Source organism: Lynx canadensis, chromosome B4, assembly GCF_007474595.2.
Source record: "Lynx canadensis isolate LIC74 chromosome B4, mLynCan4.pri.v2, whole genome shotgun sequence".
Lineage (NCBI taxonomy): Eukaryota > Metazoa > Chordata > Mammalia > Carnivora > Felidae > Lynx > Lynx canadensis.
In genome coordinates this window covers 98,471,989-98,499,756 of record NC_044309.1, presented here as the reverse complement: position 1 = coordinate 98,499,756, position 27,768 = coordinate 98,471,989, and the positions used below count along the sequence as shown (strand labels likewise).

Sequence of the window (27,768 nt, the reverse complement as noted above, 5' to 3'; positions counted from 1 at the left end):
CTGGAGACTAGGAGTCCAAGATCAAGGTGTCAGCAGGTTTGGCCTCTCCTGAGGCCTCTCTCCTTGACTTGTGATTTGCTGTCTTTTCTTTATGTGCTCAAATCCTCAGTCTGGTTGTCTGTGTCCTAATCTCCTCTTCTTATGTAGACACCAGTTATACTGGATTAGGGCCCACCCTAATGATTTCATTTTAACTTAATTACTTCTTTAAAGGCCCCATCTCCAAATAGCAGTCACATTCTGAGGTACAGGGTGGGCTAGGGCTTCAACACATGAATTGGGGTAGGACATAGTTCAGCCCATTACAGGTGCCATATTTCTGTGAACACATTATTGTGAATAAACAAACTTGATTCCAGTTTTGACTCTTGCAAATGTGGGCTGTTGTTTTGAGTTGGTTTTGTGTTTCTATATACCCACTCCTCCATAAAATATTTTTTATTTTATGATGCTAAAAATTGTATTGAGTTAGAGGAGCAATAAAACAACTGGCATATCAAAAGGTAGTGTTACATTTTAGGAAATAGAGTAACACAGGCCATTTAAAAAGTATTGCAATTTTTCATTGATTTTAGTGGTGAATATTTACATGTTCACTTTTTGAATCAAAGTAATTTGTCTTGGCCATTTATCAGTTTCCTGTAAATTCTAGAGCAGGAAGTTACCAGAAAGGTCTTTTACTCAACTCTAAAGTGTGAGAGGAAAGCCAGTGCAACAGAGGTAAGGTTACTTTTTCAAGGTCAGGGTTCCAGGAAGTGGTAGAAATAATACTCCAGTGTAGGTTACCTAACATCTTGCTCTAATATCTTCCTGGATTCATGATGCTTCCTTCATATACCAGTTTAGTACTTTTAAACTGGCTTGTTTAGAGATCATAAATAACCTTCTTCAGAATAGGGAGTTAGATTCTCATGTCTAATGAGTTTATAGAAAAAAAAATAACATCTCTCTTTATTTAGGTCTTTATGAAACTGGATTTCAACAAAACTGGCTGTGTGCCTATTATAGACATAAGAAAATGTTATTGTGCAAAGAAGCATCCTCAAGTAATTTCAGGTAATTATTATGAGTCAAGATGCATTACATTTCTAAAATGTTAGTTAATAAAAGTAATATCTTTAAATCGTATTAACTTACAGTGTGGACTTGAGGCTATTAAGGGAGGAAATAAACAATTATTTTTTAAACCAGAAACATAAGAGTCATTTGGCCTTCCTTTAAAAATTCATAGGTCTATTGTCTTATTTTTTTCTTTGATATTCATAAACTGAGATTGAACTTTTATTTCTTACTGAGGAGATGGCGAGGAATCTGAGTTGGAACAGGATAGATTTAGAGGACAGATAATTACATGTGCAAGTTCTCTGAGTTGGTTTTACTGTATGTGCTTACACTTGAAGATTTAAGGCAGAAAGTGAACGTCTTTCTCTAGGAATGGAGGTATACATGTAATGAGCATTCATATGTTTGTCAAAATTTGAGCATCTAGAAAATACATGCATACATCCAGGTGGTCCCCTACTTCGGATGGTTCAACTTTAACGGTATTCTGACTTCATGATAGTGTGAAAACATTAACTGTTTAGTAGAAACTACTTCAAATTTTGGATTTTGATCTTTTCCCCTGGCTAACGCCGTGTTGTACGGTACTCTCTGCTGCTGTCGTGCGGGGGCGACAAGCTGTAGCTCCCAGTCCGCCATGCGATTGAGAGGGTCAGCAACCCACACGCTTCCAGCCATTAGCTTTCAGTACAGTATTCGGTCAATTACATGAGATATTCAACTAGATTATAAAATAGACATCAGGTGATTTTACCCAGCTGTAGGCTAATGTAAGTGTTCTGAGCACGTGTAAGGTAGGCTAGGCCAAGCTATGATGTTCAGTAGATTAGGTGAATTAAATGCATTTTCATCTTAGGACCATTTCAATTTACAACTGATTGGTTTATCAGACATAACTTTATCATAAGTCAAGGAACATCTGTAATTTTAGAGATGTATTGCCTACTATATTTCTTCAGACATTAATTTTTACATAACTGATTTATAAATGAATTCTTATTATAATGAAAGCATTTGGCCATAGTAACTCTCCTCTTTTCATTATACTTTCCTCTATAGAGGTAACAGTTATTGTCATTTAATATATATACATTTCAATACTTACTCCATGAATTTTGTATGAATATGTATATGTACTATAAAGATCTAATACTTCTTGAAGATTTTTCTTTCTTTTAACATGAAAGGTACACTAAACACATTGCTATGTAATTTACTTTTTATGCTCAAAAATACCTTTTGGAGCTCTTTCCATATTAATCCCATTGATCCACCTTATTTTTATTTGTTGTATATTACTCTTTGTAAAAATCAATATACTACAATTTACCTACCTATCTAGTCTGCTATTGGTAGACTTAATTTCTAAACAACGAAGAAGTGAATAGGCATATTTGTGACTCCATAGGCTCATTTTCTGCTGTTTCCAGGGTGGAGGGAGTAATTTTATGACTTAGGATATCTGCATTTCAAATATTAATGGATACTTTCAAATTGCATTGTAAGATGGCTATACCATTGCATTGTAAGATGGCTATATTGCCATTGGATGGAGAATTCAGTTACACTCCTACCATGCTAACACCACAAATTTTTGCCTATCTGATAGACTAAAAATAATTTTATTTTCATTTCCCTGGCTACTTGGAAGGCTAAACACATTTATGTATATTTTTTGACCACTTATAATTTATATTTTATGAATAGTTTCTTTCTAATTTATAATTTTGATCATCTACTATTAAGTACTATAGAATACTATTATTCTAGAATTTTCCTTTTTCTAATATTAAAAGAATTTCTAATAATCTGTTTCAGGTCAAAATAGTTTAATGTACTTATCAGTGACTTTAAATGAACTGCAGTTGCCATAAGAAAATTTCTAGCATTATTTAATTGGATTTAGCGTATCTTTCCCTTTAAACCTTTGTCATTCTCTGCTTTTCTCCTTTAATTAGTCTTACTAAATATAAGAACAAGATAGTTTACTTATTTCAGAATTAGGTGATTTCAACACCCTATATTGTGTTTCTCTTTATTTTTTCCCCTCTAATAATCTTAATTAAGTAGCTTTAGTTTTGTTAGATGTCATGGAATTGTTGGTGAGGGTTTTGTTTTTGTTTTTGTTTTTGGGTAAGCCTTTGTTAATTTAAGAAATTCCATACCTTGTCTTTGCATTCTCATTAAGGAAGATCTAGCCAAGGCATAAAAAGCCTTAAAAAGAGGAAAACTCATTACTGTTTTTTAAAAAAGAGAAACAAAAAACCTTTATTGTTGTCTATCATTACAAATTATAATATATTTACATACCCATCTCTGGAATATAGATTGTTTACAATTTATAATTCATTTAAATTAAGGCTTTTGTAGCACAATCTAACTGTAGAAAATACTTTTTTTACTTTGCATAAATAATTTATTAGAAAAGGCTATTTTCAGCTTTAATAGAAATAAGATATTCCAAATATATTTCTTGTGAAGATAACAGAACTTAACATTGTTCATTAAAATACTTGATGGTCTCTAAGAGGAGAGAAAGAAGTTAGTTACAAGTGATAAAAGTTATGTATTTCCTAGGTGGGAGTACAGAGGAAGTATAAAATTCTTGAGTATTTGAAACACAAATTTAAATAAAAAATGTTGAGATGCATAGCTGGCTCCATTGGTTAAACATCTGATTCTTGATTTTGGCTCAGGTCGTGATCTCATGGTCTTGTGTTTGAGCTCTGCTTTGGGCTCTGTGCTTGGGATTCTTTCTCTCCCCCTCTCTCTCTGCCCCTCCCCTGCTCACACTCTCTCTCTCTCAAAATAAATAAAAACTTATAAAATTAAAAAAAAATAATGTTTTTATTTAAAAAAGTGTTAAAACTCATTTATCCTAAAGTACGGACGGTAAACAAAGGAAGAAATCTCTACTGCCAACAGGTATATATGTTTTATATAGATCAGATCTTGATTAATTTTAATCCTTGACTAACATTCAATCACAAATTCAATTTATTGTTTTATATTACCATTTCTGCAGAACATACTTATTTAGTCGTTGTTCATTCAGCCTGTGTTTAAAATAAAATAATCACTTGTTCTGTATTTCTCATGCATGTTTTTAGTTTTTATTTTTAAATATTTATTTATTTATTTTTATTTCTTTATTTTTGACAGAGACAGAGAGAGAGAGAGAATGAGGGAGGGGCAGAGAGAAAGGGAGACAGAATCCCAAACAGGCTGTGTGTTGTCAGCAGAGTCTGATGGGAGTCTAGGACTCACTAGCTGTGAGATCATGACCTGAGCCGAAACCGAGTCAGATGCTCTGCCGACAGAGCCACCCAGGCGCCCCTCGCATGCATGTTTTTAAAAGACAGCAAACATTTTATCCAAAGCATTCTTTCAGTTGGAAAGGCACTTTACGATGAATTATTACCGAGTCCATTAGAGACCTCTGGTGTTTGAAAAAGATCCAACTCTTGCCTAATTTTGCCCACCTCATTAGACAAGGTGGTATTCCCATTTAAGTGTGTTATTTTGAAATGCGACATGACTTCAGAATGATTTAGAGAGTCACATAGATTTCTCTGACCCTTTTTTGCCTTTATATATATGGGCCTCTATTTTCTTTGAGTATTACCTGACCGCCTTCTATAGCTTCTTCCATCTTATTATTACTTCCTCTTGTTAAAAACTTAATGAATGTCTTTTTTCCTGTTCGGTGCTGGGATCCTGGGAGTAGATCTGTGTGAGGAGGGTGGTGGCTGAGATGCTTCCTTCCCTTTAACTGACCACAATACAATCCGAGCTACTTATTTAAAGAGCTTATTGTTCTCTTTATGAATTAAACAAAGCCAATGAATTAAAAGACTGAATCAGATATTTTATGTTCTCTCTTAAAATGACAAACTAAAAAATTATAATTTTTTTACATTATGTCATTCTTAATAGCATCTTCCTATAGAATGAAATTAATCATATTTAACATAACCTAGTGGAAATAACCTACTTAATTGCAGAGTTTAAAATAGGGTGATTTAATCCAGTGAAAGTTCTTCCAGCAAAGATTTTCATAGGCCTCTGAATCTTATGTTTGCAGTAATATTTTCTAGCTGCAATTATGAGTAACGGATTCATAAAATAACTAATGCCTGAATATAAGGATGTTTCTCATACGTTGCATTACTGCGTTAACAGCCTATAAATCTTGGAAATTGTTTTCTTCTTTCCTTGTTTCTAATGGAAATAAAGCCAAGTCCTCTAAAATATTAAGAAATAGAAGAATGTCTACATTAGTGACTCTTATTTTGCCTATATGTATTACATTGTATCAGAGGCTTAAAAGAGGCCTCAAATGTGTACTAAACTCATCACCATTAAATTCTGATTCATGCAAGAAAATGTTTAAATAAATTGGAGGGAAGTTTGACATAAGATTTCAAATTGTGGAAGAGATTTCATAAGGTGAGTAAGTATTTCTTTATCATCATCAGTCACTTTACTAGTCTTCTAAGGAGAATGTTTCACAGTCAGTACTATTTTACAGGCCATTCCACAGAGGAAGAAATCAAATTATCTTTTCTAGAAACACTAAAAGATGCCTGCAGCAAGTCTGATGAAGTGTCGTATGGTGAATTTGAAGATTACTATGAAGGTCTAAGTATAGGGATAGTAAATGATGAAGATTTTGTTAATATCTTACGTACCCCATGGGGGATTTAGTTTTTCAAAATGAATGTGTCTTCAGCACGAAGCATTTTAACGATTTTTTTTTTTTTAAATTTCTTTTTTCAACGTTTATTTTATTTTTGGGACAGAGAGAGACAGAGCATGAACGGGGGAGGGGCAGAGAGAGAGGGAGACACAGAATCGGAAACAGGCTCCAGGCTCTGAGCCATCAGCCCAGAGCCTGACGCGGGGCTCGAACTCACGGACCGCGAGATCGTGACCTGGCTAAAGTCGGACGCTCAACCGACTGCGCCACCCAGGCGCCCCAGCACGAAGCATTTTAAAGGAGAGAATGAAGTGATTGTAAAATACAGTAAAACACTGGAATATATTTTTCTAGGACTTTTTTTTTTTCCTCAAAAAGATTGAGTCTGAAAAGAGAAATCAGAAAGATAGATGAAGTTATATGTATATTCATGTGCATGTATGAGTGTCTCTAAGTTTGTAAAGTCCTGTCATTTTGATTTATTACTTATCTTGAATAGATTTTAAAGGTTATTTTTAAGTAGGCTTCATAGGAAAGTTATGTCTTCATGAAACTATATGGGAGCATGTATATAGTAACTGCGTTACACATCCATTTTTTTTTGCTACCTGTTCCCCAAAACATGATTGCCAACACTCTCAATCTGATAGACTGGAATTGGGCCCAAAGCCTATAAGACCTCAAATAGTTCAGCTTGTTTCAAACATGAAAATGTTAAAGGAATTAACGGATATGCAAGGGAAATTTTCCCTGTGCGGTGATTGTAGATGTTTTCCATAAGATAAATTATTAGAATGATGGAGGCTTACCCCTAAAATGCTTATGTAAACACTGACCTGTCTTGTGAATTCTTCTAAATTATGTGCTGTTTTTGTTTTGTTTTGTTTTGTTTTGTTTTTTTGGTCCAGTTGAGCACAGTGTAATTATTTGAGTGATCAGCTCTGTTCGTTCTTTTATTCTATTTTTAACTGCAATCCTTCTTACCTACACAGAATTACTAGTTAGCTAGAAACAGTGTAAAATGGGAGGGGGAATGTTTTCTGAGATTTTTAAGTAAAGATCTCAAAAAGTGCATTATCACATGTATGGACTAAGGGATAATTTTCTAATTCTTAACAAAATGTAAAAGGATGTTTGTGTCCTAAAATGAATGTATGTTATTCTAAACACCTCCTTTTGTTATACTAAAACAACTGAAACATTTTCTTCTCAATAGATATTATTTAATGATTAAATATGTTGTAATTATCCTTTCTAAATTTTCCTTCACTTCTCCTCACTTCGGCTTGGAAATACAGAGAGAAGAGAAAACTCAGTTGTTTCCAAGTTCATACTTTTAAATGTTATATATTATGATAACATAAATTAGAAAAGAATGGTGTTGAGTAAAATAAGTTGTAGAATATGACTTTTGGCATATAATTTTATTCATCTATGCCATTGGCAACATTATCAGTTGTGTGATGTGTGGGAACACAGTACATTCAAAGTAGTACTTTTTCGAGTAGGTACTAAAACTCACCACTAAAATATCAGAAAGAACATTTTAGTGCTATTTTCACTAGCTAAATTCTTTATTCCTTGGAATTCACCCCCGCCATTAGGTTATTGTAATTAAAACAATATGCTGGAAGACATTTTCGCAGAAATAAGTCTATAGTAAGTATAGTAACTCGATAGTAACACCATTTCTTAATCGCATTCTTATTCTTAGAAAAATGTATCCAACTATAGTCATTTTAAAACCTACAAATTGTTCTCATATTAAAATGACTAATTCTGTGGGTTCTCAATATGCATGTACTGTTTTTCATTGATAATTTTTTATTCATAACAAATCTATTCTTAACATTGTTGGGTCATCTTGTGAATATAATCACAAAATGTATTGTGTAGGCTGTCATATTGGGAAAAAAGGGAAGATTCTTCTGGGATTTAACATGTTAATGTCACATCTTACTCTTAAATAAACCATCACGCTCTTAATATAAGTACTGATGTGTGTTTGTTTGCAAGAAGTTTGTCTATATAGGAGTTTAGGAATAGTTAATTTCTTATTACTTTCCACTGTTATTTCAATGTAGGGTTAAGGAATACGTATTCAATATGTTATCTGTATATTTTGTTAAATTATAATTCTTGGCCCAATAAATCATTCTGCATTTGCCTTACTGTCTGCATTGTTCTCTGATTTCAGTGTAATAAAATCTGTTATTTAGTATTCAGTCTAATAGGAGAGCTTTTAATTACATGGTTATATTTTCAAACATGGACAATATAATAACTGGCTTTTAAAATTCTTAACAGTCTTCAAGAGTCTAAAATATTTCTTGATTAACTTTAAAATATTAAATATGAAATTATATGTTATGGTGATGTTACATACATTTTATATCAAGTGTATTCCATCATTCTCTAGATCTTTAAAAGGTCTTTACTTGTTTGTGGTATAGAGCTGGTTTCTCAATAGCTATACTGTTTATTGAATTCTATATATTCATTTTAGTGTCTCTACTCTTATTAATAAAGTTTTACAGAGTTTTTGGGAAAACTCACATTTTTTTTAGAAAAAAAAAGGAGTACTGTATTTTAGTTAGGAAAGAATATACATTAGAATGCTGGAGTACCTAGAGTATATTACAGGTAAAAGTATATGTTCCTGTTTTAAATGTTTTACTATATGAACATATGTTCTTAATGAACCAGTGACTCTGCACAGGTAAATTGACTTAGAACAATCCATAGTGTTGACACATCTATAAGACACATTTTATTAATTACTTTGAATTTCCAGTCAAAGTTGTGAGTTACTTCAGGAGAGAATTGTATACAATAGGCTGTGCTTACCGCCCAGTATTTAGCATGCGTATATATGTGAGATTATGGTTTATAGTCCTTGCATAAATAAAACATGTACTGTGATAAACTGTAGTTGTCACTAAGTTGGCCAGCAAGGACAAAAATCTACAGTGAAAATGCTTGAAAAAGTAGAAGGAACCGAACCTGTATAACAAGCCACGCAAGAGAAGAGCAACGAGAATTCAGTGGGTTGACGGGGAAGTGTTGTATCTGATAATGAGGAAAAGCTCCTGTTATAGCCTTCCATTTTGATTTTATGGTTCTACAAACTTCTAGGGAGAACATTTTTTTGGATGTCTTCACAGGATAAAGAATAAGTGCCTCATCGTGGAGCCACTGTTCATTTGATCGTGACCTCATTCTGTCAGTCATGTATAATGTGGTTGACCCTTAAACGACAGAGGTTAGGGATGCTGATCCCCTGTGCAGTCGAAAATCCACCTATAACTTTTGACTCCCCCAAAACGTAACTACTAATAACTTCCTGTTGACCAGAACCCTTTACCGATAACATAGTCAACTAATACATATTTTGTTTATTATATGTATTGTATACTGCATTATTACAGTAAAGTAAGCTAGAGAAAATAAAATGTTATTAAAATCATTTTCAGTACTGGGCCCCCTGGGTGGCTCAGTTGGTTGAGTGTCAGACTTTGGCTCAGGTCATGAGTTCGAACCCTGTGTCTGGCTAGCTGCTGTCAGGGCAGAGCCTGCTTCGGATTCTCTGTCCCCCTCTCTCTGCCCCTTCCCTGCTTGTGCGCTCTCTCTCTCTCTCTCTCTCAAAAATAAATAAACATTAAAAATATATAAACCATAAGAGACTCTTAAAAACTGAGAATAAACAGGGTTGATGGGGGGTGGGTGATGGGTCTTGAGGAGGGCACCTGTTGGGATGAGCACTGGGTGTTGTATGGAAACAATTTGACAATAAATTTCATATTACAAAACATATATATGTAATAAAATTGTTTTCAGTACTGTAACCAAAAAAAAAAAAAAAAAATCTGCGCGTAAGTGGACCTGCACAGAACAAGCCCATATTGTTCAAGGATCAACTATACTTACTGTGTAGCACTATTCTTTTCAATTGCCCAAAGCTCTCAGTGTAGATTTTTCTCATGCTTTGTGTATCTCCTTGGTCTCAAGTCCTTGGGTTTCTTACTTTTGAATCCATCCCTTTCACTATTCTCAGTGCCTATTCCTTTGCTCAAGCTCTTACCACTTTACATGTGTATTAGCCCCACATCAATTCTGCTTCCTCTCCGTTCCTACTTTAACCCATCTACACATTGCTTCTAGAATTATCTTTCTCAAATGTACTTTATTTCCATGATTAAAGTTCTTCCATGGTATCCCACACCTTTAAGAGAAGTTCAAACTCCTCACCTTATGACAGATAACCTAAATAATCTAGTCTCCCCAAGCTGATCTCCCTCTCCACAGTTCATTCTCTTTGTTCCCCCAGCCATTCTAAGCTACTTAAAGTTTTTAAACAGGATTATGAGGTTTTAATTTTTTTTAAATGTTTATTTTGAGAGGAAGAGAGAACACAACTGGGGAAGGGCAGAGAGAGGGAGAGAGAAGGAATCCAAGCAGGCTCCATACTGTCAGTAGAGCCCGACCTGGGCTCGAACCCACAAACCATGAGATCATGACCTGAGCTGAAACCAAGAGTCGGATGTTTCACTGACTGAGCCACCCAGGTGCCCCTGGATTATGAGGTTTTAAACCTCTGTGCCTTCAGTACTGCTCTGATACTTTTGTCTAACATTGTTTCCTCCATTAGCGCATCTAAATCAACTGCTACTGTTTTCTAATACTACCTCAAGAACCATCACTTCTGGAAAGCTAAAGCCAAGAAACTCTGGAGTCTGATATACTTGCCGTTCTTTGGATCCTATTGGCATTGGATAAATGAAGCATCTATCACTTCATACTATAGTTATTACTTGGTTTATGTTGTATTGTATTGTAAGCTTCTTGAGAATAAGAACCATATCTTATTTCACTTTATGACCCTGGTATCTAATGGAAAGTCTCTTGAGGTGTGGTAGATATTAAATCAAAATTTGCTAAGTGAATACATGTGTGATTTAAAGCAACAATTGTTATGGTTCTTACATTTGAACACTTTTGCATTAAAACACTGTAGCATAGGGACGCCTGGGAGGCTCAGTCTGTTGAGCGTCCGACTTCAGCTCAGGTCATGATCTCGCGGTTCGTGGGTTCGAGCCCTCCATCTGTGCTGACAGCTCAGAGACTGGAGCCTGCTTCAGGTTTTGTGTCTCCCTGTCTGTGTCCCTCGCTCTGTCTCTCTCTCAAAAAGCAAATAAACATTAAAAAAGTTAAAAAATTAAATGCCTCTAGTTCATGCTTGATACAACACAGGTATAAACTAAACACAGTGGGGCATGGAAGAACTGTGTCCTATCAGGGGAGTAATAATAATAATTCATCCCTCTGAAGTCATGATTTATTAAGGTATTAAGATGGCATTTCAGGTGTTCTATAAAAAACTGAAATGGTTAAGATTTTGGAGATTTGATTGAATAAATTATAGAAATGTATTACTGGATACACATTTTAAGATTTCTTCAACCTGTGTAAGCTAATTTGTTTAGTTTTTGGATTTCTAAGCAATGCAAAGTTATTTGTAAGGGTTTGAATAAAAAAATGATTTATCTGGTGACGAATTTTATGCAAGGAGAAAACAACCATGGTCTCTGTTGTGTTTAAGTATTCCTTCTATCAAGTTAGAATGGGATTTCTGAGTACAGCTGAAGTTTAGATACAAATGAAAAGATTCTCACCTTTGCAACTGTATGCTGAGTTTCCTGGGATTTTCAGATGATTAGAAAGCCAATATGGAACAGGTGACTGCCATTCAAGGAAATCATTATGTGTCACTTATGAAAGTTGTACACTTATCCAGTAGTTGAAGAGATTCATATAGAAAAACTTAAAAAAATATATGATGTCAAGGAAAAGTAATTTTGATGATGTATTTGGATATGACCATTATATCAAGAAAAAAACATGTACTTTAACATTTTAATATAAATGATGTGGAAAGGACACAACCTTTGAAGTCACTGAATATTGATTTCAAAGTTGAGCTCTGATACAAATTAGGTATGACTTTGGGAAGCTACTTAATGTCACTGAGTCTTTACTGAAGGACTCACTATAGGTATAAATATGGATATACGTAAGAGATGTAGATGTGGATATATCTCTAGGTATAGTGCTTAATACAATCTAGCAGACACATGTAACTTAGTATACATTTATTTCTTTTGTAATTTTTTGCCTGAAATAAAAAATTAATGAAGAATTTTCTTTATTTTTCTGATTAATCCCAAATGGCAATCATATGAACCATTCTTTTTTTTTTATTTTTTAATAAAGCTTATTTATTTATTTTAAGAGAGAGAGAAAATAAGAGAGAGAGAGTGAGAAGGGGAGGGGCAGAGAGAGAGGGAGAGAGAGAGAATCCCAAGCAGGCTCTGCACTGTCAGCTCAGAGCCTGGCACAGGGCTCGAACTCACGAACCACAAGATCATGACCTGCAGAAATCAAGAGTCAGACACCTAACCGACTGAGCCACCCAGATGCCCCAGAATTATTCTTTAAAAGAGAGATGAATTCTCTTCTTTCATCAGAGCCCATGAAGGAAAATCAAAATCTTGTATTAAAGCTATCAATTCTTTTCTTACGAAGTATGTAGTAAGGTGACAGTTTGAAAGAGTGATTAGTAACAAAATTTATTGTTACTGAAATTAATTGGAAGATGATACATGTGGAAGATGAATTTTGTATCTATAGAGATGTTAGGCAACATTCCTAACATCTTCGGCGTGTACCCTAAGGCAGTCAATTGTCTTTTGCATCCAGTAAGAGATTGTGTTTTCTACAGATGGCCGGGACAGTATCTCATCCCATAAAGTGTTCTTACCTAGTGAGCTTAACCTCACACCCAGAGGTGGGGTGTGTGTCTTCTCTAGTTGGATATGTACTTGTTACTTGATTGTAACAATAGACTGTGGCTGAAGTGATGCTGTGTGACTTCTCAGACTAGGCAAGAAAAAGCCACAAAGTGTCTTCACTGCTTGTTGCAAGATTTGACCACCAAGTAAGAAGTCAGACTCTATGAGACTGCCAGATTGGAGCTGTTGTATGAGGTGCTCTGGTCTCCCAGCTGATAGTATCAATTGTCTACCATGTGCGTGAGTCATCTTGGGTTGATTGCAGCCCCAACCAACCTCTCACCATATTCACTTGACAGACCCCAAGTGAGAACCACCTAGATGAGCTTTTCTATATTCTGTTTATTTTTAATTTCAGGTTTATTGAAGTATAATTGACCCATAACTCTGTGAGCAAAATAAAATGTTTGCTTTAGGCTGCTAAGTTCTGGGGTTATTTTTTGTACAAAAATAGTAAGCACAACAAATCCTTAATTAAAATTTGAATAAAACAAAGATATTAAAAACATTTTGTTAACTAATCAGGGATTTAATTAATATGGCCCATGGTTTATAAAATTCTTTTGAGACATTAAAGAAGAAAATAGGCATGATACGTCTATATGAATGAGTGATACATAGAATCCAAAGTTATACTTTATTAAAGATAAGTGAAATTGAACTATAATATAAAGTCATAGCTTTGCAGAACGTATTTTACCTCTGCAACAGTTACTCATTATATTATATTAGTTCTGGCAATTAGTGAATTTATCACTGTCTTAGATTAAGTATCATATAATTCTCTTGATGAAAAAAATTTGTCCATTTCCCCTGTTTCACCAATGACTCTAATAAATATGGCAAGATAATTTGTAGAGAGAATAATTTATGTTTGGTTCTTATTGCTATAAGATGCAGAAAAAATTCAGATCCTGAGTTGAGTTCTTATCATTTCTGCTTCCAACTCTGGGACAGTAAAAACAAAAGCTTGCCTGTTTTCTTAGAATGAGGCTCAAGGGATCATTTATTCTCACCTATCTTTGAGTAGTGTGTGTGTGTGTGTGTGTGTGTGTATGTGTTAAAAGGGAGTTTGTTTAAGTAGACTACAACTGTAATGGATATAGGCCCACCTGAAGTGGAAAAAGGGACTTTTGAGAGCTTCTAGTGAGACAGAGAAGCGAGGGGTATTGCTTAGACCCTGGTAGTCCAAAGTAGAATAAGGTCTGCTTTCTGTCCTCAAGAAGCTTTATAGGTCCCAGAAACTGCAGATGAAGAAGCCAGTGACTGCTAAGTGTGATAAGTGATTGGCAGCATGGACAGATATGGAAATTATATTCTAGATGAGTGTGTGTGTGTGTGTGTGTGTGCATGCAGATATGTATTTGCACATATGCTAGAAAAATAAGGGAAGAGACAGGAAAGATGACACTTGCATAAGTTTGTAATGGAGTTACGTCCCTAAGACAACGAAGGCTGGAAGGCAGATGTAGGGTAAGATTTTGATGCACTTCCTACTTACGTTTCCTTTCGTATTTCAGCGTCATTCAGAAGGTATCATTCTAGTTCTGAAATTTCTTATAAACAATTCAAAACACACTTTCAGGTTTCATCTGTAATGCCAGAAATTTTAGAACTCCTTTTACTCACCATAGCACCATTTATCCTCTGTACCACTTTGCCACTCACATTCGTCTATATCAACCATTACCTGCATTGAGAGGGCAATTGCCACTTTTAATTGTTCATCACTATATTCCCATAGTCTAGTATAGCCTCCGGCTTTGTATCTGATGCATAAATACACAATAAATATCTGTCAGCTGACATAAATCCATAAAATTCTATCTGCCTCAGCAATCCCAATATGTTTGGATCATTAGTATATCAGATGTTTTATGCTTTTTATGTTTTTCTTTCTCTTCTGTCACATTCTTTAGGACTGCTATATGAAAAACTGATGTTTTTTTAAAGTGCAATTTTGTTCCAGAGATTATTGGAGTGATTTACAATCCACACCAACTTCTTTCCTTCGGGGTGTTTGTATTTTACCCCTTTAAGTGGCCGTTCTCTAATCTCCCCATTATTTACACATCACTAAAATAAGTAATTTGTAAGACATCTGAAGATGTTACTTCGAATTTTCCTGCAATCCTTTGTTAGTAGTGTTCTAAGTACCACACTCTATTGTTCTCTGAAGAAAGATGTATGAGTGGAAGGGATGTTGGAAATTGGCATCTCTTAGAATAGGAGTGTACCAGTCTCGGATCACACACTTCCTCTTTCAGACTCTGACGGTGTCACCCCACTGATAGTCTGAAGCACTCTTGACTTTGGTTTCCTGATAGTAAGCTGTTTACTGCTTTTGGAGTTCAGAGAATTCTTTACTTACTTTTTCTTGAAATTTAAGCCTATTTTAGGACATATCACAGTATTCAGCTTGCTCATCTGATACTGGGCATATTTTCTGATTTTTCATTTATCTTTGTATTTTTTTTTTAATTTCAGAATTTTTATGTTGAATATTTATATTCAATTTTTATATTTTATATGTTGATTACCAATTTTGCTGTATTATTCAGGTGTTGTTTTCATATATTTTAAAGTTAAATTTCAGTGGTGTAATATCCATGTCTATATTCTCTTATATTAAATTAATGCGATTCCCCATTTTTTTTGAATCTCTATCTTCTGTCTTATAAATGGCATATTTATACATCATTATATCCTAAACATCTTTTTTTTCTTAATGGAGTGAGATTAATGTCTCCCCATTTTCCTCTGTTACCTTGCAAGCTCCCCCCACCCCCAACCTCCAGGTAGGACCCAGCAATTATATTTCCTGAGACATCTGTTCCTCAGAACTCAGTAAGAAGTTATCTTATAGAAAAACAGAAAAAAAGAATATGTGATATGCGTGTATGTGTGTTTGCACATACACACACCCCAGAAACAATTATTTTGTACAGTCCCTGTTTCACTATTACTTTCCAATTAGATGATTGAATTCTCATTTCTGCATTAAGAGTCTCACTGGTGTTCCTTATGGTTGGCTAATTCTGAAGCTAGAGATAGACTCTAATCTTAATTGAAAGTATTTAGCCTAATTGCTTTTTACCCTTAAGCAAGTCTGTAGTTCTTCTCCTTTGTTTTTTCCTTCAACAAATACATATTGAGTACTTTCTATATGTCAGGTGCTGAGCCAAGCACTAGAGAATGCAAACATGAATGACAGACTCATTACGTTCATGTGACTCTTTGTCTAATGTGGGAAACAGTCATATTATAAAAAGGTAAGCTGGGCGCCTGGGTGGCTCAGTCAGTTAAGCGACCAACTTGGGTCGTGATCTTGCAGTCTGGGGGTTCAAGACCCGCCTTGGGCTCTGTGTGGACAGCTCAGAGCCCGGAGAATGCTTCAGATTCTGTCTCCCTCTCTCTCTGCCCCTTCCTGGCTCACTCTCTGTTTCTCAAAACCGAACAAACAAACATTGAAAAAAAAGATAAGCCAAATTATAAAATATAAACAACTATGGAAGTCCCAGCAATGTGTTGGTGGTGGCTAATCAGAGGAAAATGCTCATGGAGTTAGCTAGTGGATATCAGAGACAAAGATGGGAGAAGTGTGGAGGAGAGAGGCATTCTAGACTCACTGAGCACGAGCAAATGTTCAGAAGTAAGGGACAGCATAGTATGTGCTGTGCTCTGTGCATGTGTGTTTCTGTGCTCTTGTGAGTGCATGCACGTGCATGCTCGTGTACTGCTTTGTCTCTGCTGGAATTTGACTAGTCCTATAAGGAATGGCAGAAACCCGGAGGTATTGGTAGGAGCAGGTTCTGGGAGCCTTGTATGCCATGAGAAGGGACTTGGATTTTATTCTGAAGGTGAGCGGTCCTTAATCTATTGACAGTGTTCCCCTTTGAGAATCTGTTGACAGCCCTGGAACCCCTCCAGAACAGTGCGGAGAGACTTGAACATGTTCCTAAGTTTAAGGGCTTCCATTCAAGATGGTTTATATCTTTTGCTCCAAATGCAAGCAAATGACAAAAAATTAAATGAGCTACTCAATGAAGTTATTTTTTGTATGGATTTAAAATAAAGGATAAAATGAAAACTCTAAACAACAATAACACTGTGTGGAAAAAGATTGTAAAAGTGTGATTGGTTAGGGGTAGAGGTAGAAATACTGTTAACATTTGTTAAAAATTATAGTTAAGTATTCATGCCAAAATTTTAGCAGAAATCACCAGAAAGAATAAAAATGCAATCTTCAGCTTTGAAATCATCACAGAGGGGTACCTGGGTGGCTTAGTTGGTTGAGCGTCCTGATTTTGGCTCAGGACATGGTCTCCCTGTTCATGAGTTCAAGCCCTGCATCAGGCTCTGTGCTGATGGTGTGGAGCCTACTTGGGATTCTCTCTCTCTCCCTCTTGCTCTGCCCCTCCCATACACACACAGACACACACACACACACACACACACACCGTCTCTATTTCTCTCTCCCCTCTCTCTCTCTCCCTTACAATAATAAATAAATAAAGTTAAAGAAAATAAATCATCATAGAAAAAAAAGAAACATAAAAATATTTATCAAACAGAAGATAGGTAGGGAAGGAATCTATGAAAAACTGTGGCTAAACAGAAACCACAAAAAAAGATTTAGTAAAATCCTAATACAATATCAGTAACTGTAATAAATACAATTAGGCTAATTTCATCAGGCAGATTTTATCATATTGAATAAAAATTTTAGCCACATGCTACTTATAAGGATACCCAAATTAAATAATTAATTACCTAAATTAAAACCATATCAAAATGGATGAGGAAATATATACCATTCAAAAAATGATCAAAAGAAAGATGAAAAAGCTAAATTAATACCAGACAAAATTGAATGTAAGGCAAAACACACTTGTGAGGATAAATCAAGGGTACTACTTAAGAATAATAAGAAAAAGAAGGTAAAAGGGAAGGAGATTTAAAAAACAGGCGGTACTGATGGAGTAGTAGGTCGTTTGGGAGAAGATAGGGTCAAGAATACACACGGATGAACATTCAGATTTTTTTGAAAAAGGGTGGGGATGGTTGGGAATGGGGGTATTCCAACTGTTGGCCTTTCCTGGCTGTGGTTGGAAAAATGGGGTTAGACATGGGAAGTGCATTCTCACTTATGTCCAGTGGTTAGTGACCCACCTATTCCACAGACATTCATCTCACTCTAAAGCTTTCCCAAGCTACTCGGCAGGTCTTGAAAGTGGTATTTCATTCATATGCTCCCATTCTACCAGCTGCATTAAACTGTGCTTGTTTTCTGAGGTTCGGGGATAAGGTCCTAATGTTAGTACTGAATCAACTACCTACTGTCAGGAGCATGTGGTTCACATTTTTCTTTTTGGGTTTGCTGAAAGCAAATCTCTGGAACTGCAGCTACATAATAAGCAAGAGGAGGCTGATTACTCGACAAAAGATCACTGCACTTATTTTGGCAAAACTACAAAACATCAGCCAAGATGGCTCCTGCCAGTGGGGGAAGCTTTCCTCTCCTGCATTCTACACCCACTTCTTCTCACCAGATAAGGGTTCTATCAGTGGTCTAGACCCCTTCTACAAAAGGCAGCCACAGAAGAGAGTTAAGAGGCTGGTACACACATATTAGAGTGACAAATGAACGTTATGTCAGATTTAAGTCTGGGGAGAAAACAAAGCCTGTTATTTAACATGACTCCTAGGCATTTAGTCATTGAACAGTACAAGCATAATGTAGGACATCTCCTCTGAATGCTAGCAAGCATAGTGTGAAGTCAGCTCTTGGGGAGATTTCAGGCATCAGAGTAAATCCAGATTGGCTTCTGTCATTTGCTATACTGTTCGAATCCACATGATAGATGATAGCGTCTTGGTCAAGGATGATATCACTGGATTGGGATGATAGCTGCTAGGAGGCTCAAATTCTGATTATTCTTTGAAGGTGGAGCCAGAAGGCTATTCTAATGTTACATTTGTTATATGGCATTACATATTGCCCCCAAACCATATGTATACCTATGATGTTGTCCAATGTTTTAGAAATATCAAGTTAACTATGGAGCCCTTCCAGTAAAACTTAGTAGGCTGACCATCTTTGTCCAGCAGTTCTCCCTCCAAATTTTTCATTAAAATATCAGTGAAGAATAGTGGATGAAAGATTTTTTTTAAGTTTAGACAACAAACTTATGGAGGAAATTTAATGGTTTTAGCAGACCATAAAAAAGAGGAATCCAAATGCCTATAAGAGGAGGAGTGCCTGTAAGAATTAATCTAATTTCCCTTTCAGAATGCTTAGAACATGGAGTGAGGTATGATTAGCAACATGAATGGTTGAAAATCTGTATACAAATTGGTTGAATTTCCCTGGTCCCTTACACTTTCTGAGCAGTCAGGAAACTACCCCACCCACATGCATCATAGGTAATAGCATGCTTAGTCTGGAGAAACTGAGCCCAAGGAGCCTCTGAGTTCAGAGACAACAGGCACACAAGATAAGGTGTGTGTGTGTGTGTGTGTGTGTGTGTGTGTGTGTGTAGGGAGTAAGAGTGGTAAGATAATGCAAAAATCTACATGCTGAAATGCAAGACCAGCAGGCTGCTTCTCCTGTCTAGCTCCTAGAATCCCAGACAACCAGGTTAATACCCTCGACCCATCAACACACACCCATGCACTTCTTCCAGTCAGCTTCTCACTTTTGCATATGAGAGGACAGCCAACAATCAGTGGACATTCAAGAAAAGACAATTTATGGGGCGCCTGGGTGGCTCAGTCGGTTAAGCGTCCGACTTCGGCTCAGGTCATGATCTCGCGGTCTGTGGGTTCGAGCCCCGCGTCGGGCTCTGTGCTGACAGCTCAGAGCCTGGAGCCTGTTTCAGATTCTGTGTCTCCCTCTTTCTCTGACCCTCCCCTGTTCATGCTCTCTCTCTCTCTCTCTGTCTCAAAAATAAATAAATGTTTTAAAAAAATAAAAAAAAAGAAAAGACAATTTAGGAGAGACAAAAAACAAACAGGAAAACACAACTTGCACAATAACAAAGACCATCAGTGGAACAGAAGAAACCAAATATAGTTAATACCATCAAGGGTGTGAGAAAAGATAGTCTGCCTATGAAACAAGAATGGGGTCCTATAATGAAAGAAAAATTCAGAGGGCAATTTTTAACTTTGGAAATTAAAAAACGATGAACGAAAAGAGGTTTTCTTTGGCCTCCACCAGTGGCGTGGCATGGCTCCAGAGGGACTGGGGACATACAACCCCAGAGTCTGCAGCAGGAGATGTTGCCAGCAGGCAGGTTGGCAGGGGCAGGGGCATGACGCTGGGGCTGTGAGGTTGAGAGGAGATGTTAGCGCCAGTGGAGAGTCGGATGCCTTTTGGGGGCACTGCTAAACTGGTGGGTACCTGACGCAGGGAAGAGTCTGTCTGGTTCCTCTGTGCTCAGCCATCTCTAGGCCAGATGCAGCATCTCCTACCTAGTTTGAAGGATCTGGGGGCGTAGATCTTTGGCAGTCTGGAATAAGTCCAGCTATCTGAGCTATTGAAAATCTCCCTGGAGTAAGAGCAGAAATTGCAACCACAAAAAAAGAGGGCCAAGCTTGATGAAGGTTACCCTTGAGAACAATAACATTTTGTGTTGGAGACAGGAAAATGTAGAGACCTAAGGGATTTAACCAACATTTTGCGGGAATCTTGCACATAAACTTTCATCCTGGCTACCAATATTTTGGACAGATCCTTGGCTTTTACGACAGGGAGACCTAAGATTTGCCTCACATTGGAGTCTTGTGTTTGCTGGTTGCCGGCATAGTTGAACAAGAATGCATTTCTTCCACTCCTGAAGTAATCCAAATTAGTCAGTGTAAATGCACTGGTTCTGACAGAAAATGAAGGGAAAATATAATTCTGGAAAAAATTCAGAACTATGAAATGGAACAGCCTGCTGTCTTGAACTTTGTTCTACTTGTATAAGAACATTATACTTCATATTTCAGAAAGGAAGGAAATATCGAGCCTTGGTAACCTGGAAGCTCAGCTGAAAGCTTACAATTTTCAACTAGTCTTTTCAAAAGCAAAGCCATCTGTGTGAGCTTTGTACCTCCTCAATCTGGAAGTACAAACGTAAGTCAGCAAATTATCACGAATATTCCTGCTTGTTATAAAGCATTTGAAGATTAATGACACTGAGTTCTTTTATTGAAGGGAAGTAGTTTCTAAGTGTCTAGCTGAATATTTTCTCTCAAATGTTACAAGAAGTTGGTTTGGGTTGTTTCTCGGTGCAGAGCCCAGACCTCCAAGACAGCAGCTAGGGTATTTCTGAGTTGTAAACAACACTAGTGGATAGCTACCTTGATGAAAGTGAGGACTCTGAAGAGGTGGGTTCTAAAGAATGAAGTCTCAGCAGCTCTGTCTCCATTGCAGTGATCAAAGATGCACTGTCTTTTTCAACTTGAAAGTGGCACAGTTTCCGTGCTTTCTGTTTTAGAAATCTAATTGTACTGTGTCAGAATTTAAAGTATGTATATAGTTTATAAGCAATAAATGGAGGACTGGGTAGTTTTTCATTCAGCCCTCGTCGAGGCAGGAATACATAGACTAGAACACTGTCGTCTATAATTATTCAGAGCAGATCTGGTCTATTTTCATATTCTAAACTATCAAATGGGTTAGGGCCTCTCAAACAATTGAAAATAACTTAAATATAGGCACTATTTAAATAAAAATGATCTTTAGCTACATGTTAATACGATAATACATTTTGTGAGAAAGGATGTAGGAAGTGGAAGGAGAGAGCATTTGTTTTCTTGATGAAGTATGAAGTAAGAGGCAGAAATCTGCTGAAAATAAAAAATAAAACAGAGTCCAGTCTGAGAGGGAAAGAGGTTTCAGGGGAGCAAGTTCTTTTTTTTTTTTTTTTAATTTTTTTTTCAACATTTATTTATTTTTTTTGGGACAGAGAGAGAGCATGAACGGGGGAGGGGCAGAGGGAGAGGGAGACACAGAATCGGAAACAGGCTCCAGGCTCTGAGCCATCAGCCCAGAGCCTGACGCGGGGCTCGAACTCAGGGACCACGAGATCGTGACCTGGCTGAAGTCGGACGCTTAATCGACTGCGCCACCCAGGCGCCCCGTGGGGGAGCAGGTTCTGAATGGGTTTTGAGGGGAATGTTGAAGGGAACTAATCAGGACAAGTAAAGTCCTGAAATGATGCAGAGGTCCTAGCCAATGTTGGAAACCATGAATTCAGTAGTGCAAGATCAAAGAAAGAACCAGGGGCTTTTTATCTAGCATTACCAAGTTCCAAAATGCAGAAACCAAAAAAGGGTAACTCACTGCTCTAGGATTTGGGTTTGCAGGTTGCTGGTGATGAGGAACTTCAGATGAACAACCTTGTCAGTGAGAAAAGAAGGTAGACTAGGATGAAATCAACAAATAAAAAAAAGGGGGGGTGGAATCCAGGGCCTGGAGGGTTTGTTGTGATTTCTGTGCATATTTAGTGGGAAGGATAGTATATAAGAGGTGAAAAATCAAGAATTTGTTGACAATGAATGGAATGTAGAACTTCGAAGTTTCAAGTTACCTCTTCAAGGCATGTACCTTAATTTTTTTTAAATGTTTTTTAAATTTATTTTTGAGAAAGAGACAGAGAGAGAGAGAGCATGACCAGGGGAGGGGCAGAGAGAGGGAGACACAGAATCTGAAGCAGGCTAGCTCCAGGCTCTGAGCTTTTTGCACAGAGCCTGATGCGGGGTTCTAACCCACCGACCACGAGATAAGGCATGTCCCTTAGAAAAGGGCTACAGTGCAGAGGGGGAAAGGGTAAGGCAAAAGAGGTCTAGGGCATTTGAAATTAGGATGTGAATTTTTTTGTCTATGTAAACTCTGAAATCACCTAGAATTGTGGTACAAGTATGGCAGAGAAAGACTATGAACCTGCTCTGAAAATCTACATTGAAAAAAGTGACCTTAACAAGCACAATATAAGATAAATTGTTTTTTTTTTTAATTTTTTTTTCAACGTTTATTTATTTTTGGGACAGAGAGAGACAGAGTATGAACGGGGGAGGGGCAGAGAGAGAGGGAGACACAGAATCGGAAACAGGCTCCAGGCTCTGAGCCATCAGCCCAGAGCCTGAAGCGGGGCTCGAACTCATGAGATCGTGACCTAAGCTGAAGTCTGAAGCTTAAGCGACTGCGCCACCCAGGCGCCCCAAGGTAAATTGTTTTAAATGAAGATAGATTTTTATTGGAAGATGAAAATGTAAAGGTCAGGAAGCAGAGTTAGGGGCTTGGGGGAACGTCACCTCTACAATCTCTCGATATACACACTTTCCTGTGGACCTGGAGAAAAGAATAGCTTCCAGGCTTACATGAATACTGAAAGTCATAATTAATCAAGGCCTATCTTCCTGTAGCATCAATTTCCATGGTTGATAAACAATTTCATACACTTTGGATTCATACAAACTCAGATACAATTGGAAGTAAGTAGGATGCAAAATTTATGTACATGTTAATGATAACACAAAAATGTCAAAGAAATCTACACTTGGGAAATGCTGCTTTGGGCTAGTACTCTGGTTCCTTTGGAAGACTTTCTTTCCCCTGTCGTCTGTATGAAGAACTTTGAAGAGGTCCTGAAAGAAAGGTTGGGATGCAGGACAGTTCATTATCCACAGGAAAGAGTCTTGCTCTGCAACGGATAAGGTGGCGGGGGGTGGGGGTGGGGGTGAAGGGGTGGGGGAGTGGTTGGGATTGTTCAATAGAGAAAAAGATTAGAAAGGGAAATCTGAAAACAGTAGCGGTCAAGTGTCCTGGCATAGAAAAAAGGAAGTGTGGGATGTTAACAATTTTCAGTCATTAAAACAGGAATGAGGATCATTCAAAGGTCATCAACCTCAGAGATTTCCTATTCTAGATTCTGCATTCATCATGTTTGTGCAGGAAGTACTGTACCCTGCCTGCCTCTGGGAAGCACTGAGTACCATGTGTGAGGAGATTCTCAGCAAGCATCAAGAGTTCTGATTAAATCCAAGGCTTTTCCATGTGCTGGGAGCTGTGAGGGGTTGCTAGTCCGTTCACCGCAACCCTCCAGGTAGCTCATAATTAATTCAAACAGTGACAAGATGACTTACTTTATGGCTCAGCAACTCTTTCTTCCAGGTCAGAGACAACCAGTGAAGACCCCAAAACAGGATTTTACTTTTTCCCTATTTGGTTTCCATGATGCTTGTCTCTCCGACCTCTTGACAACAGTAAATACTTGCGAACTGCTGAACAATGTTGAGTGCCTCAGCAAACTTAACTTTTAAGTCACCAGATGTTTTGGTCTTCCGTCCTAATTATTTTGTTAGAACTGTTTTTAAAAATCTTTATTTATTTATTTATTTATTTATTTAGAGAGAGTGGAGGAGGGGCAGAGAGAGAGAGAGAGAGAGAAGGAGAGAGGAAGCCCGACTCAGGACTTGATCCCACGAACCGTGAGATCATGACCTGAGCCAAAATCAAGTCAGATGCTTAACTGACTGAGCCACGCAAGTGCCCCAAGAAGTAATTACCTTCATCAACAAATGTAGCAACACCAGCTCCCCCCCCCTACATAGAGCTTTTCTCCCTCAGAGAGATGTCTGAAAATGCATCTGAGTAGACATACCCTAGAATCTTTGAAGCTCGTTTCCTCTATTGCCAAAATAAAATGATTGTGTTATTTTGAAATTATACAGCACTTTTGACCCAGAAAGCTTTGTGAAGAAATACTTCCTTCTTCAAATGTTATTGGATATTGAATTACAGTCTCTGTTTTCCCTGTCAGTGAAAGTGATCACATTATCTTCAGACCAACTAATATCATGACTTATTAATAATCGTGTAGCAGTAATTTGGTCTGGTATGGCTATGAACAGTGAAATAAAGGAAACGTTTTATGAGAAATTCTGGAATTTAAAGAATTATGTTTTTTATGTAGCCTGAAAGACAGGCAATCATTTCCAGAAGAACTGAATGCCAGCCAGTTGGAAAAGACCGAGTTTGGAGCAATTGAAAAAGGAATTTTTCTAAAAAGACAGGCAAGTGGCCTCAGGAAAGGAGGCTTGCTAAAATGTACTGGGTACAGGCAGATAATAATAGGAATTGCCAAATTGGGTTTTTGAGGATATTGAGATGAGGCTTAACTTGGAATTATTGAGTTTCAATCTAGCAGGAAAGAACAGAGTAACACCTGGGGCTGTTCTCAGTGGTTTGCTAGCGTGGGTGGGGGGTGGGGGTGGTGGTAATAACAAAGTAATACTAACTCTGGGATGAATTGTTTAATTTTTACTTTTAAGAAATACTGTTCTCTTCTAGGTAAAATAAAACAGCTATATCTACTAAACAAAATCTGAATTTATTCAATCATTTAAGCGTCAAATGATTTACTGAATTTTTTAAAAAGATGGCTTCACTTGTCTTAGACAACTTCACAACTGTTGAGAGGGGATGGGGGTTGTGGTGGATACTCAAAGATGACATGACTTAGTCTGAAAAAGAACATTTGTGACATAAGAACTAGAACAACGGTACAGGTGGATGATAAAAAACGTGACTTGGTTTGAGCACATGCAGGGTGCCTGGTGAAGAACACCAGAAGCATTTTGGAAGGAAAAGGATTTTGCAAGGGATTGGTCCTAAATTATGAAATATGGAGAAAAATAAAAAAAAGAGGTGAAATTTGAATTGGTATGGAACAAACTTTGTGGTAGGTAGAATAATGGATCTGCAAAGATGTTCAAATCCTCATCCCAGAATCTGTGATTATTACATGGCAAGGAGAAATTAGGGTTGAGGATGGGATTAAGGTGCTAAATCAGCTATTCCAGGAAATTATTCTGGATTATCCAGGTGGGTTCAGTATAATCACGAGAGTCATCAAGGAAGAAGGAGACAGAAAAAAAAGAACCAGAGAAATGGCATCATAAAAAAAGGCAACCATCCATTGCCGGCTTTCTCACTAGAACAAGTAAGCAATGCAGCCCTACTAACTACGGACACCTTGATTTTAGCCCAGTGAGACTCCTTTCAGACGTCTGTCCTCCAGAACTGTAAGATAATAAATTCATATTGTTTTAAGCCAATTAATAGTGATTTGTTACAATAGGAAACTAATACAGATGTGAATTTATGAGAACTGATATGATTGATAAAGGAAAGAAAAGAGCCGAACAAATATATGATTTTTTTTTTTTTTAGCTTAAGTGGTCAATTGGGATAACAATGCATTCAGAGAAGATGGCAGTAATTGGCCATCAGAGATGATTTTGGTGGGAAGATGAAGAAATTCAACTGATTTATTTTGAGTTTGAGGTAATAGAATGATATGAAAGCATCAATATCCAGATGAAAAAATAGATTTGGATTTGGAAATTGACAATATGGAGAAACTATGAGAATCAAGGATTAATCTAAAAAGTATTTTAGGCAAAAACAGAATGGTTGAGCTTTCGGCGATTTTCAGGTTTAGGGGTAGATTAAAATGAAAAAGATAAAATAATAGAGCCATCAGAGAAGCAGATGGGGAATCGGTAAAGGACAGAGATGAATTCGCAGAGAGTTTGAGGTATGAAATTACAGTTTAGTAAACATCTGCTGAATGAATAAAATAGAAGTATCTTAGAAAGTAGACAAAGGCTCAGACTGATGTGTTAAACGTGGCTTTGCTAGTCAAGAGTGATAAAACTCTTGACAGTTATAAAAGTATAAAACTACTTTTATACATTATTATGTACTTGGTAACTGACTAGGTTATTATATATTCCAAAACACAGATTGGCATTTAGGTCCTGAAAAGTATCACCTAATAGTAGCATATGTGAATGCTTGTTTCACTGTGGACTTGCCCATACTGAATGTTAAAATTTGAGGAGGATCTCAAGTGTGCCGACTAAATTGAGGTATATTCTTTGGTACGTTATTAGTCGATGTATGACAAGTGTTTATTTTTATACTTTTATGCCCTTCATCTCCCTATATGATCTCATTCCCATATGCTTTTTCTTGATTTTGTGCTTACTTTATATCCTGTCAATCCACACTCTCCATAAAGGTGTCAGTGTGAAATATACAGTACTGTTGCATGTAATGCATACACATTTGTATATGTGTTGCATTATATTTCTTACTTTTTTCACTCAACCTATATAGAACTGGAAAAATTTTTGCATGAATTTATTGGAATTATCCTTTTCAGTAACCCCCTAAGTTATCTAGTCTTCTGTTGACTGATATCTGGAATGCTTCCAACTTTTTACTACTATTGTACTTCAAATGAGCAGTTTTATCTATGCCTTTTTGTGTACCTCAGCAAGGGTTTCACTGGAATTTTTTTTCTTTTTGTGGGATATATGCATACCCTTATTTGATTACTAGTCAATAGAATTTATTTCCAAAATGAGTGCCACGGATGCCATCTAATGCATCAGGGTTTTGTTCCCTGCATCTGCATCAATACTTGACATTATTTGAACTTTTTCGAATATGATGATAATACAACGTATATCATTATAATTTTTATGTGTACTTCTATGATTACTACTGCTATTGGTCTCTCTCTCCATATGTTTGTGTGTGTATATATATATATACATATATATATATATGTATATATATGTATATATATATATATTTATATGGTGTTTTTGTGTATAAATCGCCCATTCATATAATTTCCCAATTCTTTCTGGTTTCCCCATTTCTTGATAACTTATAATACTTCTTTGTGTATTATAGATCTTAATCCTTTGTCAGTTTTAGATGTTGCAAATACCCCCTTACTTCTAACTTCATTTGAGAGGCCCTTGTTTGAGAAAAAATCTTTACCTTTGATGTAACACTATACACAATTTGCTTTCATATCATTAATGCCTTTTGTTCTTATTTAAAAATAATTCTCCATAGAGAGATAAAAGATATCAGAATACACTTCCTACTAACGTTGTTGTTTTTCTTTTCACAATATCCTTTCAATTCTGGAGCTTATTTCTGCGACATATGGTCATAACTTCATTGTGCTTTTCATACTGCGAACCAATTATTTCAACATTGTTCACAACAGAGTCCATACTTCATCCACTATATGCTATGTTAGTCTTTTATCTTTTCACATCTTATGTTACTATTTAGACCTT

At 36.6% G+C, this 27,768-nt stretch overlaps 1 protein-coding gene and 1 pseudogene across 1 annotated transcript in view; both read left to right on the top strand.

The window, feature by feature from the left end:
- The window catches only part of CAPS2 (calcyphosine 2), a 51,313-nt gene extending 45,510 nt beyond the window's left edge, over positions 1-5,803 (top strand). The window contains exons 16-17 of the mRNA XM_032594012.1: positions 960-1,056; positions 5,594-5,803. Coding sequence (XP_032449903.1) covers positions 960-1,056; positions 5,594-5,769 — 273 coding nt within the window. The 3' untranslated portion in view covers positions 5,770-5,803. The remainder of the gene's footprint in view (positions 1-959; positions 1,057-5,593) is intronic.
- Positions 5,804-19,796: 13,993 nt separating this feature from the next.
- LOC115518763 lies at positions 19,797-27,471 on the top strand (annotated as a pseudogene).
- The last annotated feature ends 297 nt before the right edge of the window (positions 27,472-27,768 follow it).